The 25652-nt window shown below is 44.4% G+C and overlaps 1 protein-coding gene across 4 annotated transcripts in view; it reads right to left on the reverse strand.

Annotated features, from left to right (window-relative positions):
- The window catches only part of NR3C2 (nuclear receptor subfamily 3 group C member 2), a 750782-nt gene that overhangs the window by 147038 nt on the left and 578092 nt on the right, over positions 1-25652 (reverse strand). For all 4 annotated transcript variants that reach the window (XM_085641641.1, XM_085641639.1, XM_085641640.1 and 1 more), the window contains exon 4: positions 22131-22247. In XM_085641641.1, the coding sequence (XP_085497767.1) occupies positions 22131-22247 (117 nt within the window). The remainder of the gene's footprint in view (positions 1-22130; positions 22248-25652) is intronic.

The following is a 25652-nucleotide window of genomic DNA, read 5'->3' on the forward strand; positions in this document are numbered from 1 at the left end:
GACGGAGTGATGAAACTTTTCAGACACTCCCCCCCCACCCCGCCCCCCCCCCGTCATAGATCTGGGTTGAATCCATCATCATTCTTTTTCTCAATTCACCACCCCAGTTCAGATGCACGTCTGGGCATATCCTGCCAACTTAGGTCCAACAAAGCAAACACAAGGAGATGATGGACGGAGCGCTGAAGCTTTTCAGAGACTCACCCCTAGTCACAGATCTGGGTTGAATCCATCATCATTCTTTAGCTCACTTCGCCGCCCCAGTTCAGACACAGCTATATGCAAATCAGTCTTGACCCTGTTCCTCATGGGAACAGTCCAGCCCGAACTGCCAAGCAATGTCTTCCCTGGACCGGAAACAAGCATCCTGGGACCGGTTTCAGGGTAACATCCCTCTTTAGCCAGAATGATGAAGGATTCAACCCAGATCTGAGATTGGGGGTGAGTGTCTGACCGTCCATCATCGCCTTAATAGAATTAAAGGGACGACATCCTCCTAAAATCGGGTATTATACCTGAAGACCGATTGTCGTCCCCACTTCTCCGTTAAGGCCCACTTACAGCTCAGACTTTTTGACTGCCAATTCCACAAGGGAAAACTACCTTGGACACAGATTGTCGTCCTTTAATTCTATTAAGGCCACCATACTGATGAGCCTTCTTGACTACCAGTACCCTTCCCCGCTATAAGTGCCCGGCTGGGCCCTATGTGAGTACCCTTCCTTCCTTTTCACTCCTACATGGTGCACACCACTCGATCTGACAGTCATTTCCAGGTGCCCCTTCATTGCTAGGTCCTGATGAGACCCCATATTGATAGTTGGGTCGAAACCTTGTCGACAACTTGAAGTGAACCATTTTCCAGCCCCTATTATTGTATTAGGAGGATGCGAGTGCCTATTATGTATTGGATTGATGGTCATCTTTGTACAATTTGCTGAAACCTTGAGTTCCTATTATGTATTAGATTGATGGTCGTCTTTGTACAATTTGCTGAAACCTCGCTTTTATGTCACAAACAGTCACAACCTTGAAATATAGGCTTCACCTTCACTTGAGACACCTTGCACTGGATTTAAAATAATGTGATTACATTATATAAGCAATCTGTTTTCATACAAATTCGTGTTATATACCTTTTCTCTTTCAGACTTCTCCTTGCCTTTGACTAGGACCGCTATTTGTTGTAAAACTGTAAAGTACCCTGGTTCCGTGTGAGTAGGGTGTCCCTTGTGTCTCCATACACGGGTTGTTAATCATAGGGCTTTCCTTTGTTACAATTGAGATTTTTTTTTTTCAATTTACAAATGGAAATGCTACCATTTCTTTTTAGGAAACTAAGACTGAAGCCTCTCTTTTCTGCAAACCCATGATATGAGACTTTTTATGTCTGTTCTATGATCACACTCGACCTTCAACCCCTCAAACTCTAAAATGCTTCCAAAACTCTCCGCTTTTGAAAGTCTTACACAAACTGATCTCAGACACACAAGAGCATATAATATAACTAAGGAAGAAATACAGTCATTAATCGTCCTATGTAATAATGACTCTATTATTATTAAACCTGCAGAAAAAGGTGGGGAAATTGTCATGCAAAATATACAGGGATACAAGACAAATTTTATAGACAGCTCAATAATGCTTAAACCTACTAACTACTGAAATCCAAGCACTCTGCAGAAACTCTAGATATATAGGACTCACTTTCACTGAGATTCCGAAAATTCGCCTAGCAGACCTGAAAGTGGTCTTCACGCAGCTGTGTGCTTTATTGGAGTATGCATAATTATGACCACATCAAACATGTGAATTCTATGGTAAGGCTACCCTGGATTAGATGCTTCTACAAAACTGCTACTTTAAGAAATACCAAGCTTTAAGGTACCTTCGGGCTCCCCCCGATTAGCGCGTTGACATGCCTCGGAGTAGCCGTGCGCTGTATAAATCCCTCGTTCATACATATATTAAGGAAAAACACATCTTACAGAATTCTTCTTAGGCTGTTGCATAGAAAATCTGATAGTCATTCCCCTCATTCTGAGGAAAAACCGCTCCCAGTCAGTATGAAAAAAGAATACTCCATCTCTATAAGCTTAATTTCTACTCTAGAAAGCTCTAATCCCCACTTTATTAATCACCGTCACCCTCCTGATACTTTCATTAAGTTATACGCCAAGCCTTCGCCTTATGTGTGGCTCCTCGCTACTCTTTCTCACTGTGCATGGCCACGTTGTGTCCTTCTCACTGCTTCTCTTTATATTTGCATTTGGACCTCCATGCCCTGTTCTATAGACCTTTAACATCCACCCTCAAATTGGTGCTACTATTACTCTTTCCCTCTAAACACTCAACTGCACTTCATCTATTGCCCTGCTTGTGTTTAGGAGATATACTCACCTGAGTGTATGACATATCACCTCACATGTCTTTCAACTTATTTTCTTTCCCTTGATCTATACTCATCCTATATTACTATGTCCATCCTCCTCATTCTCCCTTCTTTTCTACAGATGTCACCATTGCATGTTTTTCATAAGCTTTTCCCTACTTCCTCGATAAGTATCACTAGCCCCCTCTTTTTTTGTTCCTTTCCTCACCTCAAACTGAACTGGACGTTTGGCATATACTTAACTCTACAAATAACTCTCCAGCTTGCTCCTTTGTAGCGGACATTACTGTATTATCCGTTGTACATTTTGTAATTTTTTTTACCTTGAATGGCAACTCTAAATATTCTGCCCTCCTTGCACATAATGTATTCCTAACACCTGAAAGTGCATCCCTATACACGCTGTACTTCTTGTGTGTAAAGTGCTGACACCATCCTTGCCTGGTTTGCGCTCGTAAAAAATATAAATAAACAGCCCTTCGTTATAAATGTACCAACAGGCATGATGACAGGGCCGGCACATGCTGGAAGCTGCAGCCAGTCTGTGGCATGGCCTGTGTGTGCACAGTACGTGATATTCACCATTTGCATAGTGAAGAAATAACGAACACGGATAGTTAAATAAACCCGCGATTGGGGGCTAGGATTAAGAGGCACTATGGCAGAGTACCACGGATGACGGCCCCTAGCCCGCCGCTTAACGACTGACTAATTTCTCACTCAGTAAGATCTGTACACGTGCAGGAAGCCAAACAAACTATGGTGAAATGTCACTCACAGAAACACGTCCCTCCTCTCCTCGCTTGATACTCCGCTGATAACATATGGAGGACTACGTAAGTTACGTAACAATGTGCGCTGTAGTGGCTGCATGTCGAGACGTGAGCTATAGAAACGCCTCTCAAATAAACAGAGAAATGAAATGGCCCTGGAGACGTGTGGTAAATGAACTTGAAAAGAGCACAGACCCTGTCCTCGGCGACCCCTCGCCCAGGCGAGGATAACAGGTAAAAGGTGTGGAAACTAATTGTGTTACGTGTCTTTCAAGAATCCATATGTTGATAAGCACAATAACGCAGCAGAGGCAGCATTGAGGACACAACGGACGTGAACTGACAAAATATATAATTTTTCAAAGATTACAGCTATCTGTGTAAGCAATCTGTGGAAATTGCAGACCGTTAAAATAAAAGCATTGCTTCAACGCATCCTGGATGAAACACTCCCATCAATATATACCGTGGCTTACTGTGTAATTTAGATGCGATGCCTGACGGGATTCTTTTTCTGCTGTCACTCAAAGAAAAACTGAGCCTTGTCACTGTGTTTATCCACTGAGCTGCTCTTGCTAAAAGCCAAACGGAAAGTGCCAGCATGTCAGATACTCCATGGCATGGACGCGGGTCGGTCCGAATGCAGCTGCCTCCTTTTTGTACTTTGATTAAAACAACAAAATGGAAACCTGCAATTAGCAATTGAAGAACAATTGAGCAAATCTAACTTTTAGGAATGAGAAGGAGGACACGGATCAAGTGGCATACCTTAGTTGTGTTCAGTGTGCGCGTTTATATTTTAGATCTGAAACCCAGTGCTTTAAATGGGCCGCTACTGCCCGGTACGGAGTACCGGCACTGTTTTTTTGTTTTGAGAGGGAGAGTACCGGCCCTTCTCAAGAGACGCAATACTTGTATTTGGAGAGGACCGGCACATCTCAGAAACAAGCAGGTACTCTGCTACAGAGTACCTGCACTTCCATTTTTAGGTCTCGCGAGCCAAAGGCTCGAAGAGACATTTTATATGTGGGCTTCTCAAAGTGCTGCCGTGGCCTAAAGCTACAGTGCACGTGAACGTGCACGCGCGCAGCGCCATGTGTCTTTCCTCCGTAGCGATCGTAATCACGATCACTTTCGCGGGCTCCTCTGTTCCCCTTCCCGTCAGCTGCGGCCGCACCACTGTGCCCGCCCCCACTCCCCCTCCCTCCTCGTCAACTTCAGTGCGCGCTTGTTTTTTCTTCATTTCAGGTCAATCTAGAGCAGGCGCGCAACGCCAATTGGGCTTAAAAGGCTTCAGTCCCCCTCACCCCCTCTGTCGTGTGTGTCAGCCCGGCTGAGACAGCTTCCCGGCATACACACACACACCGTTTTTGCGCTGTTGTGGGCTGGCGTCTGTCTTCTTGCAGCCGCACCCGAGCACTTCACAGGTCTTTAAAAGACCCTTTACTTGTTAACAAGACTTTGCTGTTTTTCACCCCTCCTTAAAGCCCCTGCATCTCCACTCAGCATATTGCTGAAGGAGTCACCCAGCCCCCCTCCTGACATTTTTAGTAGTCCATACACCCCCCCCCCCTCGAAATGTGTCTCTACTTGCGCCTCTGTTCTAGAGAGACTTTGTGGTTCTTATACCCATCTCCTACGCGAGCCGGCCCCTTATTTTTGAATTGGGCTTAAAAGGCTTCAGTCCCCCTCACCCCCCCTGTCGTGTGTGTCAGCCCGGCTGAGACAGCTTCCCGGCATACACACACACACCGTTTTTGCGCTGTTGTGGGCTGGCGTCCGTCTTCTTGCAGCCGCACCCGAGCACTTCACAGGTCTTTAAAACACCCCCCCCCCTGACATTTTTAGTAGCCCATACACCCCCCCCCCCTCGAAATGTGTCTCTACTTGCGCCTCTGTTCTAGAGAGACTTTGTGGTTCTTATACCCATCTCCTACGCGAGCCGGCCCCTTATTTTTGCTTATATTACGGTTCCTAATAGTTTTCCCCAAGTTTAATTCTGTTAGACATCTACAGGATCACAAATAGGACACATTAGGACCTTGGGATACTGGGAGATGCATTCAATTGCTGAGAATCACAGAAATGTGTGATTTTAAACGTTAACCTGGGTCCTCGGCCAGCATAATAATTAGTTTTTCGCTCCCAGTGTGGCACGAAAAAGTCTACCAGAAATAAAGTTTTATTCATGCAATGCGGATGGCGGAAGGAAAAGTTGCAATATTCTTTAAGTTTTTGTTTTAATTTTTTATTTATTTTTGACAACATTGCTTGTATTATTTAATGTCAAATTAGTATTACTCGTTTATTTGGTGCTGACTGCAAAATACATTATTATTAAACAAAACAAAAAAAACAGTTTGCATGTTTAATACACGTATATACGTGCACACTCTGCCCTGCTATTGGCATCGTTGTGGCAATATCAGCCACAGTTACTAATAACGTTTTTTTGGCGTCTGGGAGAGGGTGGGGTGAATTTAACGTGAGAAAATTGGTAAGAAGGATACATAAAAAATAGTTAACACTATTTGTTGCTTCGCTTTGTGTGCTGTCCCCAGATCAACGGCCACAGAAAGCAAAACTGCCTCCGTATTTAACAACAAACTCAATAAAGGTCCGTAAATTGAGTTGAGGTATCGATTATTTAATTTTTATTTTGTATCGTTGAGATTTGAAAATATTTTTTTAATAACAACATTAGTCAGCTGGCTCTAAGTCTGGTTATTAATAGAATAGATCACTTCCGCAAACAGACGTAGCCTTCTGCCCTCCTCTTCCCCCAGGGTTCATTGCGCACTTCTGCGGCACACTTCCGGCCATTTGTCAGCGCAGGTGGTCTTACGAATCGCCTGCAGTCTTCATTCCCCTTCTTCAAGCTGTCAGTCATTCACAAGGGCATCACTTCTTGAGGGGAGGCTTCCAAGGCTCTGTGTCAAAGGAGGTGGCGTCTTGAAAAGCTCTAGCCCAATATCCTTTCAATGCCACAGCGGACGCGGGGACTTCCAACTCTCTGCGCCAACGTCCTGCCAACTCCAGGGAGAACTAGGGGGCTTTCAGGATGCTGTGCCAATGTCCTTCTAACCCACCGAGGACGAGGGGGCATGCAAAGCTCTGTGTCAATGTCCTTCCAATGCCACGCGCTAATATTCTTCCAAAGCCACCGAGGACGAGGGGGCATGCAAAACTCTGCGCCACTGACCTGCCAATGCCATGTTGGATGAGGGGATTTGCAAAGGCCTGCACTAATGTCCTGTCAAAGCCATGGGTAACGAGGGTGCGTGCAAAGCTCTGTGCCAATGTTCTTCCAATACCACAGAGGACGAGGTGGTATGCAAAGCTCTGCGCCAATGTCCTTCCAATGCCACAGAGGACGAGGTGGCATGCAAAGCTCTGCGCCTATGTCCTTCCAATGCCATTGAGGACAAGGGGGCTTGCAAGGATCTGTGCCAATGTCCTTCCATTACCCCACACTAATATTATTCCAAAGCCATGAAGGACTAGGGGGCATGCAACTCTGTGCCAATGTCTTTCCAAGGCCACGGAGGACTAGGGCGCTTGCAAAACTCTGCGCCAATGACCTGCCAATGCCATGGAGGGAGGGGACTTGCAAAGTCCTGCACTAATGTCCTATCAATGCCATGTATGACAAGGGTGTTTGCAAAGCCCTGCGCCAAAGTCCTTCCAATGCCATGGAGGGAGGGGACTTGCAAAGTCCTGCACTAATGTCCTATCAATGCCATGTATGACGAGGGTGTGTGCAAAACTCTGCGCCAATGACCTGCCAACGCCATGGAGGGAGGGGACTTGCAAAGTCCTGCACTAATGTCCTATCAATGCCATGTATGACGATGGTGTGAGCAAAACTCTGCGCCAATGTCCTTCCAATGCTACCAATGCTGTGGAGGACCCAGGGGCTTGCAAAGCTCTGTGCCAGTATTCTTCCAATGCCACTCAGAACAAGCACTGGCATCGCAAATAAGTCTCGCTTTTGGGACCTTATAAGTATTTAGTTATGCAGCACAATATCCTTGGTGCAACAACATCATGGCTAAACACTTATGAGGTCCCAAAGGCGAGACCTATTGGCTATGCCAATGCTTGTTCTATTTCAAGCACTGTCTCAAACGGAAGTGAACATTTCATATTTCAAAATGTAGATTTTACTTGAGAGCGCTTGCCAGCACGGCTGCTATGGTTAGTTAATATTTATCTGTTGGAAATAACGCGTGCCTTAAAGTTAATCACACATTACAGGGCAGCAGGCTATAGCTTCGAATTTTCCTAGGAATTTGTTCGATAAATGGCCTACCATTGTGTCCGGTATGACGTGACCTGGGAACCTCACAGTCAGCTACCTGCCGCATGGCAGTTCCAGTACACGAGTGAATACTGAGCGTCTTTTCTTACCTGTAGCTTATCTGGCTTGATTTTGGCCCAACTCTGTACAGAAGATGAAGAGCCAGGTCGAACTCCAGTCTCCCCAAGGTCCAAAGCAAACAATATCATTGCAAAGAACAGCTTGTGGCGTTAAGTGTGGTTTTTAGTGCCGGCTTGTCTCCCATATATTTAGTGTTTGCTTCTGCTGCACGTGAAGCTGTTGTTGGCAGGGCTGCGCGTGCTTTGACTTTTGGAGCCAAGAGAAACACTTGGCATGGCCCTGCCTACAAATTCTCTGGCTAGTCCACCTCTACGTGCGATAACCCAGCAACATTCCGCGTCCACTTCAGAACACTACTTCTGAGCACAGGAGACTAGCAAAGGCAGGCAGAAGTGCGAAAGAACAGCCTATTCTTGAACCTCTAGAGACGTGCAGGCACAACGCAGGCCATGAAAGTGCCAGTTTCTCACTTTCAAACACCGAGCGTTTAGAGTAGTATGAGCTGCGTCAGGAGATGCTTGCTTAAAGAAATGAAACCGCTGCAGCATGAGGGAACAAGACCACACACATGTAAACCGACAATACGGAACACGCCACAGATCAACTTCATAGTCCTTATGACGAAGCCGGTAATCTAGCCATCATAGATTTATACCTATGGTTTGCGCCTTACTTTTTGGAGATTCACAAAACACCCCAGTCGTGTGTCTGCAGCCTTGTTTATTTGTAAGTGGACTCACACTCAACTGACCTGCGGACAATGAGTAAGTGTGACAGATATATTTAGCTACATAAACACCTGATTTCTCACAAGAAAAAAGCACCACGAGGACAAAACCTTTTCATACACCCCAATGGGATATGAGGGTGCCCCTTCCTTTTCCGACCACGGAAATATACTTTTGTAGAGTACTTTTGTGTGCATTTGCAGGGTAAGAAACAACGTGAACAATGTTTCCGGATACCCTCATATTTAAAACCTTGCGAGTATCATTGCATTTTGCAAAGCCACCTCTTTAGACCCCCCTTTTCACCCAGTAAAACTTGGTAATAGGAACAATCCACCATACTAGCAGATTGTTTGCAGTACTAAGTTCCATTTGCATCAATTCTGCAAATCAAGTTCTCAACACGACATGACTGCAGACGGCTTTTCTAATTGCCATCTTAGTGCAAGGATGCTAATCATACAAAATGACTTTGAAAAACTTCCCTTCTATAAACTGAAGGCTTGTGCTGACGTTTTAAAGACCACCACTCAAATACCATTGTCCTAAGAGCGACATGTGGCTGAGGTTCTCACTTGACTTACTACCTCTTGCTGTGCTTTTTCAGTTTATAGTCAAATTAGGCTGGAGTAATTTCTAATCCAAAAAGGTTTAATGTTTCTTTTTTATAATTCATATTACAATCTCATTTGCTCACAGGCTGGAGTTAAGTCTAATGTATATTACTTTCTGCAAAAACTGCTGATTCCCTTCTGATCTTCTCAATTATTCAATAAAAATTATTTATTTATACACCGCAGTTGATCAGTACATTCACAAATTCCACCTGCCGCATTTTAGACCTGTAATCCTTAGGGTGGTCTTTCACCAAATTCTTTGCCTTTTGCAGATTCTTTTTGTTGGCCTTAGGACTTTGAGCAGTTTATCACTGCTGACCAGTGCTAAAGTGCATGTGTTTCTCACCTAATCATGATGGCATTTGAGTATACCTGATTGGCATATTTGTTGTACTGGTAAGTCCCTTGTAAAGTGGTATACCATATACCCAGGGCCTGTACTTCAAATGCTACTAATGGGCTGCAGGACGGATTGTGCCACCCACAGAAGTAGCCTTTCAAACCTGTCTAAGGCCTGCCACTGCAGTGGCTGTGTGTGCAGTTTACTGCCACTTCGACTTGGCATTTAAAACTACTTGCCAGGCCTTAAACTCCCCTTTCGTTATATAAAAGCCACTCCTAACGTGAGCCCCATGTAACCCTAAGGGCAGGGTGCCATGCAAATAAAAGGTAGGACATTTACTTTTATGTTTGGCATGTCCTGGTAGTGACAAACAGCCTATTTCGTTTATCACTACTGTTAGGCCTACCCCTCTCATTGGCAAGCATTGGGAATTCCTTAAAACATTTTTAAGCTGTAATTCCTGATCAGAAAGGAGTAGCTTTTTCATGTTTCATATTTTTGGAATGGTAACAATAAATCCTCTTTACTGGTGAAGCTGAAATTAACATTACTGTTATAAAAATGCTACTTTTAGAAAGTGGACATTTTCCTGCACTTACTGCTGTATGAGCCTGACACCTTGCCTCCAATACACGTCTGGGTTGGGTGACAGTTACACTTTGTGCATTCCATCTAGACAGCCACAAACACAGGAAGGTGAGGATTATCTGCATTCTGAGCACTCATCTGCATTATGATGGGACTTCTTGGGCAGTGTGGAATGGGAGGGGGTAACACATACACTTCAATAGGTAGAGTCCTGCCCACACACAAAACACTGATTTATCTCCCACAGATAGCCTGGCAGACAGGACAGGGTTGAAAGAGATCCTTGTGCACTTCAGAAAGCTGTTTTGAAGCCCCTCTACATCCAAGGCAGTTTTGGGTATAAGTACTGGGTCTCCGACCCCTAAAATCAGACACTTCTGTATCTTGAACTGAACTATGTCAGAAGGTCTGCTGTGCTGTGTATAGGACTCAACTGTACTGCTTTTCTGGAAGGATGGCTTTTCAGCTCGTTGCCCTGCTGCCTGCTGCTCCCGGACTCTGCTGAAGGAGAGCTGGACTCTGCATTCCCTCCAAGTGATCTCCAAGGGTTTGCTTCCTTGCCTCCTGTTTTCTGAAGTCTCAGGGACACAAAAGACTTCGTGCAATTCTGCTGGTGCTGCTGGACTCTGCCTTCTGTGAGTCCTAAGCAAGCACAAGGAGATGATGGACGGAGCGCTGAAACGTTTCAGACACTCACCGCCAGTCACAGATCTGGGTTGAATCCATCATCGTTCTTAAGCTCACTTCGCCACCTCAGTTCAGACCCAGCTATATGCACATCAGTCTTGACCCTGTGTCTCATGGGAACAGTACAGCCCGAACTGCCAAGCCAGGTCTTCCCTGAACCAGACAAAAGCATCCTGGGACCGGTTTCTGGGTAACACCCTTCATCAGCCAGGCTAGCTTGAATCCAGTGGTGAAGTGAGCAAGGGACCCACGTCTGAGCACAGTCTGCCAACTTAGGGCGAGCAAAGCAAACACAAGGAGATGATGGTCGGAGTGCTGAAACTTTTCAGACACTCCCCCCCCCCAGTCACAGATCTGGGTTGAATCCATCATCGTTCTTTTACTCACTTAGCCACCTCAGTTCAGACCCAGCTGTATGCAAATCAGTCTTGACCCTGTGCCTCATGGGAACAGTCCAGCCCAAACTGCCAAGTTCTACCCTTGCCTGAGGTGCCCTCTCTAAGCTCTGGGCCTCAGAAGAGGGTTCTGCGGCTGTTTTGCTACAAAATCGAAGAATTAGCACCTTTGCGCCGATTAAGACTGTCGCATCCCCTTTGACACCGACGCAGAGGCTGTTCAACGACAGCAGTTCTACAGCCTGCGTGCCCCAACGATGATACTTTGCGAGGCTTGATGACGCATTGTCTTCCCCTTAGCAAAGCTCGACAATGACACACAGACCCGAGTGTGTCAGTGTAAAAGATCTATTATCGTGACCTCAGTGTCGACGCTTTGCTCCATCCTTAAGTACTTTCTCAGCGGGCCCTGTAGCCGGCCTGCCCTCCATCCCGGTCAGCCTGAACCTTCGATTTGCACCGCTCCCGCACGACCTCAAGTAACCTTTTGACCACTAGTGACTTCTAAGCAATGATTTTGCATTTAATCTTTAAAAATTCATATCTCGACTTCTACCGATTGTAATTGTCATTTTGGTCTTGCTTTACTCAGATAAATATTCTCTATTTGTCTAAACCTGTGTGGAGTCTTTTTGTGGTGTATTTATTGTGTTACTGTGTGTCTGTGTTGCACAAATACTTTATTTAAACAACAAGGAGAGAGAGAAGGATAAAGAGAAGTTGTTCAACTTCCCAAGCAATAACTATTATAACGAAAAAGTACGAGTTCGCTACCAACTCAACTTCAGTTAGAAGGATGGATTTCTCGTAATCCTTAAGACTAAGATGCCTTGGAACACGCAGGGTGTTTTTAAAGAGCCCTCACTCACCAACCTGGTTGGTGACATGCTTCATTATTGGGTTCCCATCTAGGTCGCCGAATGCTTCCAGGGTGTGCTACGACACCTGATTTGTTGTGATTGTGACAGTGTGTGTGATGGTGAATAGTGATTTTTAAATTGTCTGAGGTACTCCTACCACAATTAGTGATTTTAATACTGGAGGTCCAGGTCAACTTTTAAAAACAGTGGTGAATACTTGTGGTACTTAAGATGATCCCAGTTATCCTCAATGTGGCCAACATGTTTCAGTGTCCGTCTAAGTGCATTTAAGGGTCAATGTTGCTTTCGTCAGGACCAAAGATCATACATACGTGCACGCTGCGGCATGATACTGTCTCCCCCATTATACTGGAGTTGATCAACGCCCTCGCTTTCCACCGGAGTCGTTACTCCTCCATGGAAAAAAGCGATGGTGAAACTATCGTCCCATCTCACTTCTCCCAGGGATCAGAAAAATAGCAGAAAAACATGTCAACTCAGTGCTGTCTGCATTTCTAGAGACTCATAATCGCCTAAGGAATAGAAACTGCCCTGTTATCAGTAGTCGAAGAGTCTAAAAAAATCCTGGATGCCGGAGGTACCACTGTGGCCATCCTTTTGGACCTCGTGCAGCCTTTTGACACAGTGAACCACCAAATTTCGGTCCATAGACTTATAAGACTGGGGGTGACCGGGGTTGCTTTGGCATGGCTGCAATCCTTTTTGGATGATGGATCCTTCCTGGTCTTTGACGCCGATATGGCCTCAAAACAGGTGCCCCTCTGCTGCGGAGTTCCCCAGGGATCTTCCTTGAGTCCGACCCTATTTAACATTTATATGAGTCCATTAACAGAGATTGGGCTGCCTTTTGGGGTACATATAGTGACCTATGCAGACGACATGCAACTCGTAGTGGGACTCCTTTCCCGGCCTCCGTCATTGCTTGGAAGAGGTAGCCAAAAGGATGAATAATTCCTTTCTGAAATTAAATGGAGAAAAAACCGAGATGATGATTTTGGGGAACTTGGCCCTCTTTGATCCTAATATAATGTGGCTGGCCGACCTGGGCCCTGTTTCGGCTCCCAAGACCCAGATGAAAAGCCTGGGTATTTGGTTGGACCAAGACCTGAGTTTCAAGGTTCAGGCGCATAATGTGGCTGCCTCCTGCTATGGCATCCTAAAGATCCTTCGCAAAGTCCTTCCACTCCTCCCCTTCCAGGCAAGGAAGCTCATGGTCAAGGCACTCATTCTATCGCGTCTGAACTATGGGAATGCCCTTTATTAAGGGGCCCCGGGTGCGACCTTCTCAAAACTCCAGACGGTGCAAAACCGCGCAGCCAGAATACTCCCGGAAATCCTGAAATGCCAATCTGCAAAACCAGCCATGAAATCTCTCCACTGGCTCCCTATCAAGGAAAGAGTTAATTTCAAGGCTATATGTATTGTTCATAAGACGCCAGCCGGAAAGGGTCCTTCCATCAATCGCTCTATTGTTCGGCCCTACCGTGCTAACAGACGCCTCCGCTCGGACGACCTGCGTCTTGCGGCAGTTCCCAGGATTAAGAAAGCTAGAAGTGGGGGTCGTCTATTCTCCTACAATGCCGCTAAGCTCTGGAATACTCTCCCACCTCATTTGCGTAAGGAACCCAACTTTCTGGCCTTTCGTAAACTGTTAAAAACCTGGCTCTTCCCCTAGTTTGGTTGGTCTCCGCTACTTGCCGCTGTCAGCAGTAGGATGCCCCCGGGTAGCTCAGCGCTTAATAAATGTCTCTTTCATTTAATTTAATTAGGAATGGAGGTTTGTACTTACAAACCCATTTACTTATGGAGAGAGTCACTTCTTGCAAGTTGCAAATTGCGAGTCACAAAACAATGCAATTTGCGACTTGCAAATTGGAAGGGTAGTAAATCTGGCCCCTCACCTCCTGCAGGAAGAACCGCATGACGAGCAAACGTAAGGGCAGACCTAGCACCAGGCAGGCTATGGTGCACAAAATCCTTCCCTCACACTCCAAGAGTTCGTTAGTGTACATGGGCCATTCATAACTGATCTTCGTGTCTTCGATGCATCCACTGTCCTTTTAGTCCATTGGGTGCTCTTTTTTTGCCCCTGAAGTCCCTGCAATGGCCCCTCTGGACAGAAAGTGCTGTCAGGGCTCGTCAGTGTAACAGTATTCTGGATTCCATTGTTGCGAGGATACAGTCATACTACGCAATAAATAATACGGGGGATACTTTTAATACAGTGAAGTTGATATTAACGCTGTGCCACTATAGCCACTGCAGGAGACCTTTCAGCAGTGACTTAGCTACAGACATGAATTTCCCGAATTTTACCCGGATCTACCGGGGTCTCAAAGTGGTAGAGCAGCTCTTTAGCTGCAATACATGTGCGCGCTTCACGTGTTAAAAAAAAACATGTCTTAGTAAAGTGCGGCATGCATTCAAAAGAGCTGGGCAGATGCATGCAAGATGTTCCAGGGTTTCTTCTCTTAGTTGGAAAAGTCTGCACGGCCCTGACTCCGTGCATAGTTTCCAACATGCATGGAGCTCTTAAATAGTTAGGGCCATTAGTCTTGCATAGAGAATGTGCTTTAGAGTTGCCTTCCTCAGTGCACTGTTCAGATAGGGATGGATTAGGCACTCTCTGTATGAACTTATGATCATCTTAATATTGGATTCTGACTCTTGAATATTATTGATGTCTTCCTGCCTAGAGAGGAGCATCACTTGTTTTTTAAAAACAGTTTTTTAATAGTGTTGGTGAGATTGGGCATTCGTCTCAGCTTTCCTCGGCCAGATTCAGTTTGTCGCATGAGGCTATCAGAAACTTTGTCTATGGAGTCCTCTCGGAACTAGATATTTCTTTCAGGATCTCTTTCATTGTAGGTGCAAATGAGATAGGGACTTGAGGGATTGTTTGCAGGGGCCAAACTCTAGGTGTATTAAAAAGGTTCGAACATGAGTTGGAAAGCCAAAAATGCGCTTATGGGTTATGCACTTCCTACTTTTGCTTGTCAATGTTAAGGCCCGGGAAGGCAAAATGGCCATAGCTAATGGTTGGGTGAAGTTTAGTTCCGATTACCCTCCGGATGGCTTCTGTGGTTGGACTGTGTAGATTTGAAGTGAGCTTACATAGAGAGTAGGTCAATGCCTTTCCTTTCTCTCCCATTCGAGTGGCATGCAGCTTTGACCCTCACATAGCGCTGAAGCAGATGCCTAAATAGTTGTGTTTTGTATTACTTGTTATTTTTAAATTGCCTAGAGCCCGTTGTAATTTGTTCTTGTTTGGCTATCTGGCAAAAGGGACAACCTTTGTTTTAGTGTAGTTTGCAACCTATTTATTTTTAATGAAGTAGGGCGTACAGTGCTTTTTGCATCCTCCTCTTGGCGTCCCCCACATGATGACCATGTCATCTGCAGACTGCATGAGGAATAGACGCTTCTCGACGATTTCCGATATGGGCAGGTTTGCAGCTTTTAATGATTGCCCAAGGTGTGCGATGTACAAATTGAGGAGCATAGGGACCAGGACGCAGCCTTGCTTTAGGCCTTTATCGGTGTGAACTTCAGGTGTTACTGTATTGTATGTCAGCTTGACTCGCATTCATGTTTGTGAATAAAGGGAGATTATTGCCTGCAGCAATTTATTCCGGATTCCCCAGTTGGTTAGTTTGTTCCAGCGTATTTGCCTGTTCCGTCAAATGCTGTAGTGTAGTCGACAAAGCAAGCAAAAAGTGAAGAGTTGCTGGGTTGAAAGGCCTGATCCACCAAATAAATCAGTGCTGGAATATTGTTGATGGCTGATGCTCCTTCCCTGAAACCTGAATGGAAAAATAGCAAAATGTACTCGTCCTTGACACAGCTTTCCAGATCCTGTAGATCGCCAGGTCTACATGGAAGGGCACAGACAAAGAGGAAATGACATCAGCATGGAAGAGTGATAACTACATGCAGCTCAAGAGGTGAGACAGAACCGCTGTGGAGTCTAATGGTGCCACCTATAGCTGTGCAAGAGCTGCTGCATGCGAAATGTCTGGATCCAGTTGGGCGTCTGGGGATTCAAAAGATGAGGATCAGAAGTAAAGTAGTACAGCATATTGCTAGTTTATGCTATATATTGGTTAGCATGTACTAAAGTGATGGTTTTACAATTGTAGTAGTTCATTGTGACTAGAGGACTTTATATATGCAAACTAATATGTATATATCATTACAGCAACAATATTTAGTCGTACCCATGAGCAGGTCCGTATCTGTCCCTTCCCACCTAGAATTAACCGAAGAGAAGAGACCAACCATATATACGTTCCGTTTTTTGCCTAGCAATAGGGATGCTCTATATGGCCCTACATTCAAATGACAGTGTGGGACTATAAAGCACTTGAAAGGTGAAATATTGGGCCCATGCAAAACAAATAAATACATCAGCTCTCTCACTTTTTTGAATTAAGACTGCTATTTTAAATCTTGCATCTTTCCATCAACCTCAAGTGAACTTTTGTGATGAAGGCACAGCCTCAACTTTGTCGTCCGGGCAAGGAGGCCTTCGTAAACAGTTATTTGCCAATTTCATACCAAAGATGGGTGCAGCATAGAATTCAACGTAGATGGATTTTCTGTTTACTCTTTCCCTTGGTTTTCTCCTGAAATGCGCCAAAAAACTCTTGTTGTCCTAAAAACTCGCCCTTCACGCCACATTACTATCAATAAATAAGGAGTACTCTAGAAACTCCTCACTCAATAATGAATGCAGTCCATGGCATACCACCATAGAGATCTCTCCCCTGATCTGCCAAAACATCCCTACTAGGACACTGCTCTATAAATGTAACCTCTCTGTACTATATCCCTGCTTCGAAGCCTTATACTTGATAGGCCAATACATTGTAATTCCTCTCAAGCCCCAAGTCGTGTGCCACTCACACAGTCCCTACTATCGAATGTACCAACTAACTCCATCCCACTCACACTATCCCTTGCTCCAACACGATTGTTTCCAACTTTCCAGTCAGAAAGAATATTTTCAACTGGAAAACCACTGTAGTGAAAGATTTACAAGAATATTTACATGTGCACCTGGAAATCTGCTGAAGATGTGCATGTGCACTCTAACCTTTTTGTTTCTCCATGGAGAAAATGTGTTACATATGGAGAAATCCCTTCACCCTACACACCCTTTAGTTATGAGAGTGTTCTGTTGCCATTCCTACCCTTGAAAAGCACTGCATATTCCAGGGGAAAATATGAAAGTATTTTTAGAATGGGAAACTGTCAGCACGGGGTATTTCGGTACCCACAAACTTACAAGATTGCTGGTGTTCGCCTAATTTTGCAGAGGGATGCTCCAAGAACCTCCAGAAACACCGCATTTGTACTTGTGCAAATTTCCCCATAGTGGCAACATATCTGTATTTACAAATCCCATTTAAGTGTGTACATTTTCCCATTCATTAGTCTTGATGAAAAGGAAAAATTAAAACCATCATAGGCAAAAAGTATAGGTTAATCTTGAACACCACCTTGTTGTTGTGGAAAACTGTATGGAACACGGAACAGAATGCTTGTAATTCACACTGGTGAATAAACATTCAGGATACTCCTATTCCAATTCTTCTTAATGTAAAATGTAGCCTCACATTATATAACTACCCCATATGCCTGAAAAATTGGTACGTTTAACCCACATGCTATAATGTTCATTCAAAGTGGGATTACAGAAAGTAAATGTGGGCAAGAAAGAATGGCAAACAGTGCCTCTTTAGCGGTTTCTTTCATGTACTCCAATGATCCATTGAGTGAGGTGCAATACCAGGGGGGGCGGGGGGCGGGGGGGAAGGGGCTTCAAGGGACTAGTTGCAACGTGCCAGAAGAGCCAGCACCATTGGACTGTGCCTTGAAGAGGACACCTTTCATGAAGCCATTGCTTTATGGGGACACAGACTTATTCACATTCGCCCAAACTATTACATCGCTTGAAGCAAATCGGACAAATACTAAACTTTACGGCTCAATACTGAGAGAGGGTGGCCATTCTTATTCTGTTTCTGTGAATCCTTCTTAAATACCAAGACTATTCTGGTGTCTCTCCAGTTATTCAGTATTATATTATCCATAAGCACCACTACCAGCAGGATTTGAGGGATTCAATGCATTGATCATATTAATGAATCTTACAATTACAGCCAACTGATCAGGGAACATAACTTTTCACAAGGGTAAAGGGTGTTTATCATTTATAAAACCGTTATTTACACAAAGCTGTTGGCATTACTTTCTTGATCTCTCTCTTTGATCTATCTCCGCTTTGAAATGAAAGAGTTCTTAGCTACCTAGTTAGTCATTCTTACATTTTCTGTAAACTACAGGTTAATCTTGAGGCTGTATTTCTTGCATTTCATATTATAGCCCAAATAATTTTTTGTCGCTCTTTTTAGTTCAGTTAAACATACGTTTTTCAAAGTTATATTTTTACCGTGCATCCTGCCAGCAACATCACCCCTTTAGAAGACTTTTTCAACAAGCGCTCAGAATTATTGAGTAACAAAATTACCTCCATATACAGTAAACCTCGACCCTCAATGGACCCCATCTTCATCGCAAGTCAACTTCCCATCACGGCCGATGAATGAACCTTGATCTTGTGGCCCGCTGTTAACACCGTAGAAAACGCTGCTAGCATGAAGACCATCCACTCGGGGCCTCATCTGACCCTTGCCCCCACCACCCACATCAAAGGACTCCTACCAATCAACAGACCACTAAAATCCACCCTCAACACTTCCATCAACTCAGACTCATTCCTGAATACCTGGAAATATGGTACCGTCATGCTCCTACTCAAGAAACCAGCCACGTTTTACAGCTACAGACCTATATCCCTCCTACCGTATTCAGCTAAGGTCTTTGAGATCTTAATCAACTGATGCCTCTCCAAACCATATGAGCAACCACCAGCTTTACAACACCACACAGTCCGAATTCATGGCCAACCACAGAATAGAAACAGCACTCATCACCACCACAGATGACATCCACATGATCCTTAACAGAGAAGACACGGCAGCCTTCATTAGTCTGCACCGCTCTGCAGCATTTGAGAGGGTCTCACACCCCACCCTAATCAGGCATCTGCACAAAATTGGTATCCAAGGACTCACTCTCCTTGGTATCTACACCTTAATGGATAGAACACAAGCTGTTGGCCTGACACCTTAATCCTCGGAAGCCTGCAAACTGATCTGCAGAGTGTCTCAAGGTTCATCTATCAGCCACACCCTCTTCAACACATACACCATCTCCTTGGCCAACGTCATCCGCGCACACATCAACATCCTTTGTTATGCCAATGTCGTACAACTCATACCCTCCCTCTCGGACACGACCCCGACAACAAGAAACAAGTGTGCAGTCTGCATGACTGAAGTCTCTAACTGGATGAAAGTCAACTTTCTCAAGCTCATCACCAGCAGAAGTAGTCATCTTCGGCACAAACACCTCACAATGGGACTCCAACTGGTGGCCGGCCGAACATGGACCAGCATCCAGCACCTATGCCAGGAACCTTAGAATAATCATTGATAACAAACTGAAGAGGACACTCAAGTCAAAGCTGTCACTGCATCCTGCTTCCACACCCTGAAGAAAGATGCTGAGCAAGCTATTCAAATGGCTCCCAAGCAATGCTAGAAAAACTGTCATTCACGCACTTGTCATCAGCAAGTTGGACTACGGAAACACCCTCCCCACCGGGATCACCAAGCAACTCACTAGAAGACTCAAAAACATCCAGAACTCTGCAGCCAGACTCACCCTCCTCTCCTCTTGAATTACGCAAGAAGTGGAAGACCTTGCTTTTCAATTAACCAAACCTACCATAGACCGGGCTCGGCACACACATCTGCTGAGCACCAGGATACCCTTTTGGATGATAATGCGCTTTACAAATACACATAACACCAAATAAACTGCCCTGCATTCGGAGTTAAAGAGTTTACCAACAGCTGTAACAGGGTGCATTATTTTCCTTCGAAAATAATGCATGTACCTATAATCTGTGTGTAAATTTTGGTGCCCTGAAACCCATGGTTCATCTCCCTGCCCCATTAGGAAAGGATAATAATGAAGAAGCATTGCAGTTTAACGACTGGCTACTGGCAGCAGCCGAGCGTGTTGCACGTAAAAAGCTGGCGACGGTAAAGAGAGCTAAGATATCATCACCTTGGTACACCCCAGAGCTTAAGTGCCTAAAAGTTAATTGCAGGAGAGCTGAGCGTCTCTGGAGACAAAATTATAGTGATCAAATGAAATCAATGTATAACCTAGCTATTCAACAATATAAGGAGGCAATTATTGCCGCAAAAAAGTCTTTTTTCACAACGAAAATAAAGGAGGCAGGAAACTCCAGCAAGGAACTATTCAAATCCGTTAATTTGTTGGCTAAACCGCAACAGGACAACGCTTTGAGCCTGATCAAGTTATGTGTAATAAACTCGCCTTATTCTTCCAAGATAAGGTGCAAGGAATCTATAACAGCCTCCTGAGCTCGCCGGGGTTTCAGGATAAAGAAGAACAACCGATATGTCCAACTCATTGTAGACTATCCTGTTTCCAGACAGTTACAAACGACTAAGTACAAAAACTTCTTCTTTCCATAAAATCTGGCTCATCCACAGATCCCTGCCCCCCTACCATTACGCATCTGGCCGCCCAGAAGATCTGTAATAATCTCACACCTCTTATCAACCAAGTTCTGGAATCAGGCTACTATCCAGAAACCTGGAAAAAAGTATCTATTAGACCTCTTCTAAAAAAAAACAAATCTGGATCCAACCGAACCCAAAAAATTATCGTCCCATTGCCAGTCTACCAATAGTGGCAAAGATTTTGGAAAAATCACTAAACACAGCGCTGATTGACTATTTAGACGCAAACAACCTACTGGATACTACACAGCATGGCTTCCGGTCATGCCATTCCACTGAATCAGCCCTGATCATCGCAAGCGAAGAGATCCGCAGGGTGGTGGATGAGGGGGGGGAGGGCGGTCCTCGTGCTCCTGGATCTATCGGCCACTTTTGACACTGTGAACCACACGGTGTTAGTGCAGCGGCTGAGGGATGTGGGAGTGGAGGCTTCTGCCCTGGCCCTCCTATCCTCCTTTTTGGAGGCAAGAGAGCAGAGGCTGTTCTGGGATAGACTGCAATCGGATAGTTTCCAACTTCCATGCGGGGTCCCGCAGGGATCCGCCCTATCCCCGACTATGTTTAACATCTACGTCACCCTGTTGGCTAGACTTATCAGGAGGCATGATTTTGCCCTGGTCTCTTATGCTGATGATTCTCAACGTGTCATCTCTATTACTAATCAGCCTGAGAACACAGCTGCCAGGTTCCATGTCTGTCTCACTGAGATCATGACCTGGATGAACCATAGCTTCCTGAAAATTAACACCGACAAAACGGAGGTGATGGAGTTTGGTCCAGGCCGGCCCCTATGGAATAAGTCCTGATGGCCAACCGAGCCTGGAGAATGCCCACACCCTGTCCCCATGTTTAAAAACTTGGGGTCATTTTCGACGACCAATTGAATTTCTCTGAGCAGGTAAATAGTCTCACCTCCTCCTGCTTTTTTCTATTAAAAACTTTGAAAAAAATCTTTCCAGTCATCTCACAAGAGTTGCAAAAGACGGTGATGGTAGCACTTTTCTTGTCCTAGCTATACCATTGCAGTGCCCTATTCTTGGGCATTGACAAGTCCCAAATGAGAAAATTGCAATCTTTACAGAACGCTGCAGCAAGACTACTTCTGAGCATACCCAGAGGACAGTCAACTTCAGCAGGAATTAAATCGCTACACTGGCTCCCTGTCTTACAATGGGTGGAATTTAAGTCTTTATGCCTTGTGCATAAGGCACTGTACGGTGGCGGTGCTGAGGACATTCAAAGACTATTTCCACGTTATATTCCGACCACCACTCTCAGATCTGCTAGTCTAGGTCTTATTAGGACTACAAAGACCAGACGGGCACGATGGAGAGGCATGGCGATATCACAATGTGCTGCAAAGCTATGGAATAAAATGCCTATGGTCATGAAACTTCAACCCAATTTGCAGCTTTTCAGGAAGGGTCTGAAAACATGGTTGTTCACTTCCACATAGGTCCCCGGTTAACACAGTGTGTTGATCCTGTTCACACACCCCAGCGCCAAGACGCCACGGCAATCGAGCGCTATATAAACATAGAGGTTACATTAAACATAACATCCATCACACATATTTTTTTGTGCGAGTCAAACATCAGCAGCACAGAACACCATTTGAGATTTTGACTGCCAAAAAGTCAATGACTTCAGAATACTCTTACCTCCTAAATTCATTCCAGCTTGTAGACATTTCTGCAATCGGCATGCTGGGCAGTTCTTTCTTCGAATCTTGTCAATAATACAGTCATTCCTTCCTGCGCACAGGTAGTTGTGCTGCCCTAAATTAGTCAAAGAGACATTTTATCATTGGTTACAAATACATTGCTTACTAAGCCAACACCCAGGTTACTTTAAATGCTTTTTTAAAATATAAAAACAACGGCATAGTAGTTTGATTTACAACAAATAATGGAATGGAGTAAATGAAAAGAATATAAATCCCTATTAGAAATAAATATATAAAGTATTAATTTCTGTTGAAACACACTTTACTGGCTCCTACAGGGTCTTTAATAGTAGAAACGTTAACCATAGAAACTGCTGGCAGTCCCTATTACCCTATCCATGCATGCTTCAATCCAATTCAACTGCACATTGCTGAATTAAATGCCTAAAGCTTATAAAATGTAGGGGTGGGCGGAATTTGCGTAGTCGCGCTACGCAAAGCTCTGCGAAACGGTAAAAAATCTCCGCGAGCACGTAGAAGTTCCGTGAACACGCGGAATTGCTTGTTCCGCCCGTTCGGGATGCTTTTGTCCTGCTCGGAGGGAAATATCTCGGGAACATGGATTTTGAGAGCGCGAACAAGCAAAAAATTCCGCGAAGATGCGGATCACAGAACTTTTGGCAACTCCGCGTTCTCCGTGGAACGCGAAATTACCCAAATTCTGCGAGCGGAACGGAATTTACCGCCCAGGCCTAATAATATGGTATTATCAGAAAGTAGATTTACATAACAATAATTCAACAAGTAAGTCACAATTTTCTCAACTTATGTGCATACCAGTAAATGCAGGTGTTCGAGTACTGTTTCCCATAAGAGAGTTCAATTTATGTAACTCGTCTCGGAAGCTCATGTTATAGACAATACACCGCGGGTGAAACTATTCCATTCCGATTGACGGATGGGGTGAACATGTTTGCTCTAAGGATTAGTTTCATATTTCTACTTGCACCAAATTCCTAAATGTTTTAACTGCAAGAATACCCTTGGACACATCCCATATGGGCTCTCATTCTTGGTGTCTCAGTGGTCAGTGTGGCATTCAGCATGCCTGATGAAACTGACTCTGTAGGTGGTGAAACTTATCAGGTACTATATCTAGAACCAGGTACAATTTTTCTTTTAGGAATAACATGAGGATTTTGGTGATTAATGCACTAAAACCCACATGTTACAGTAATTAATAAGCATTTTACCTCTGTAAATTTCATACGGTTTGCCCTGTCGAAATTTACCTGGAGAAAATTGCCGGAGTAACAGAAGTTACAACACATACCGGCATTTAACGAGCTACTCGTAATGCATACATCCATACAAATCAAATGTGCAATTCAACAGGATGTACATGAATGCAATCGTTTGTCAGTCGGGCCCTTAAAAGTGCAGTAGTATTTCTGCAATTTCACACTCCACTTTTTGTTTTAATTCAAGTTTTCTTTTCTCATTGTCACATACTTCTAAAATTCCCAAAGGAATTATTTTCTAAGAGTGGCATGTCATTTAAATAATAATTTTTTAAGCACATGCTTTCCCGCTTTGGATGCGTCACCGTGTGCAGTGGACAACATGGCCAAATATTCGACTGCTAGATAAAGCTTTGCAAACATTTCTGAAATTGGTTTATTCGACATAATTGTGAGACCTCGCTCTATGCAGGACATATTTGTTGGATAAAACAATGCTCAAAGACAAACGAATTCTATTACAAGAAATAGGACTGCTTCTACCTGAAATAAGATAGAAAATATATTTTTCGAACAAAAAAAAAGAATAAATAGCAGGTTCAATATCAGCTTTTCTCTGCAAACATAATGAACAGCACAGTTGTACATTTGTATCCACGTGGGACACATGCCAGTTGAGGTGGTGTCATTACCTTTCTTTAGTATGTCGTTCAAAAACACATTTGTATCATATTTATTAACAACATTTCGTGTACGTTTCGATAAATTACGTAAAAATGATCATAGCCAGGACTGGTTCAAGCGTTTGGGTAGGAATGTGAACGGACTAAGCAATTGTCGACATATCAACGCAGGTAGGTAGACCTTTGCCCATGCGCCAAATCACCTTTTTCAAGCTTCATATGTTCCTTGAACTGGGTTAAAATGGGTAAATGGAGTAGTTTAGATTTTAGCTGTAATGTGGTAAATGAAATAGTTACGGAACTCCCCCTTCCATATTTCTTTGAGAATGAAGGAGGCATTTTGATCATGAGGACTTCAGGGTCAAACTGGGACAGACAATAGGCACGAGCAGCAAAATAAAAATGTCCCCCATTAGTGAATCCGATAGCTAAAAAGTGACCCAGATTCTGTGAATCGAGGCAGATTGTGAAGACACACTATGTATGTGTTTTGCAAGGTATGGGAAACTGTATTCATTAGTGCTTGCTGCAGGCAATGTTTGTGGTCCTATCAGAGATATCGGCAGTAATAGTCGGCCCATCAGATCATTAAACAGGCCCATACACAGTCAAAACATAGTTCCACACACTGACCTGCAAGGCCACTCTTTCGGGCACGGACCGGTTATGCCAGACCGATTATGGATGATTATTTGCCCTACCCTTATAGTCTACCTAAATAAATCGGTTACTGTAAGTTTAATAGTATTTGTTAGAAATGGGCTCTCTAGTTGGCAATGGATTGCACCTTGTCCAAGTAGGGAACCTCACTCTAGTCAGGGTACATATGCTACACACCTAAGATAACCCCTGCTGTCCCCCTTGGTAGTTTGACACAGAGCAGTCAGGCTTATCCCAGAGGCAATGTGTAAAGTGTGTGGCCGCAGCCACCACTTTAGTAGAAACATAACCAATATTTATCTGAATCAAATAAGACCAAAATCAAACATATACAAGTCAAGATATGATAAAATCAATGTATGCGCTTGATCAAGACAAAATAGATTAGATGCGTGAAAAATCAAAGACGATGTGAAGCGCAGGGGAGGTGAGGCGCCGAAAAAGCAGACGATGTGTGGGTTCCTTACTGCTACAGGGGAGGTGATGCGTCAGTTCCTTACTGCTAGGCAGAGGTTGTGAGACATCAGCTCCTTACTGTTGCAGGGGAGGTGATGCATAATTTTCGGGCATGCGGCCTTGGTTCCTTACTGCGGTGTAGTGTCGATGAAGAAATCGGAAACCAAGGACAATGCGTTGAAAGTCAAGTTGCGCAGCGTTGATTCCACAGGTTTGAAGCAGATGCTGCATCAGAGTCGAGATGCTGAATCACGAACTTTGGTTAATGTGGTGCCCGAGACTCACGCAGCGGCCGTTTTTCAGATGCGCTGCAATGAAAAGCTGGGGACTGCGTTGTAAGCTGCGGTCACTGCGTCAAGTAGGAGTCATGCTCCGGTGCAGGCAGCGGCGATGATTTGGCAGTGCTGCGCGGATTCCGAACTACGCTTTGGGTCAATGCATGGATTTTCTTCTTGGTATCGCCAGAACTCACTAACC

This window comes from Triturus cristatus, chromosome 2_2 (assembly GCF_964204655.1).
Source record: "Triturus cristatus chromosome 2_2, aTriCri1.1, whole genome shotgun sequence".
Classification (NCBI taxonomy): Eukaryota; Metazoa; Chordata; class Amphibia; order Caudata; family Salamandridae; genus Triturus; species Triturus cristatus.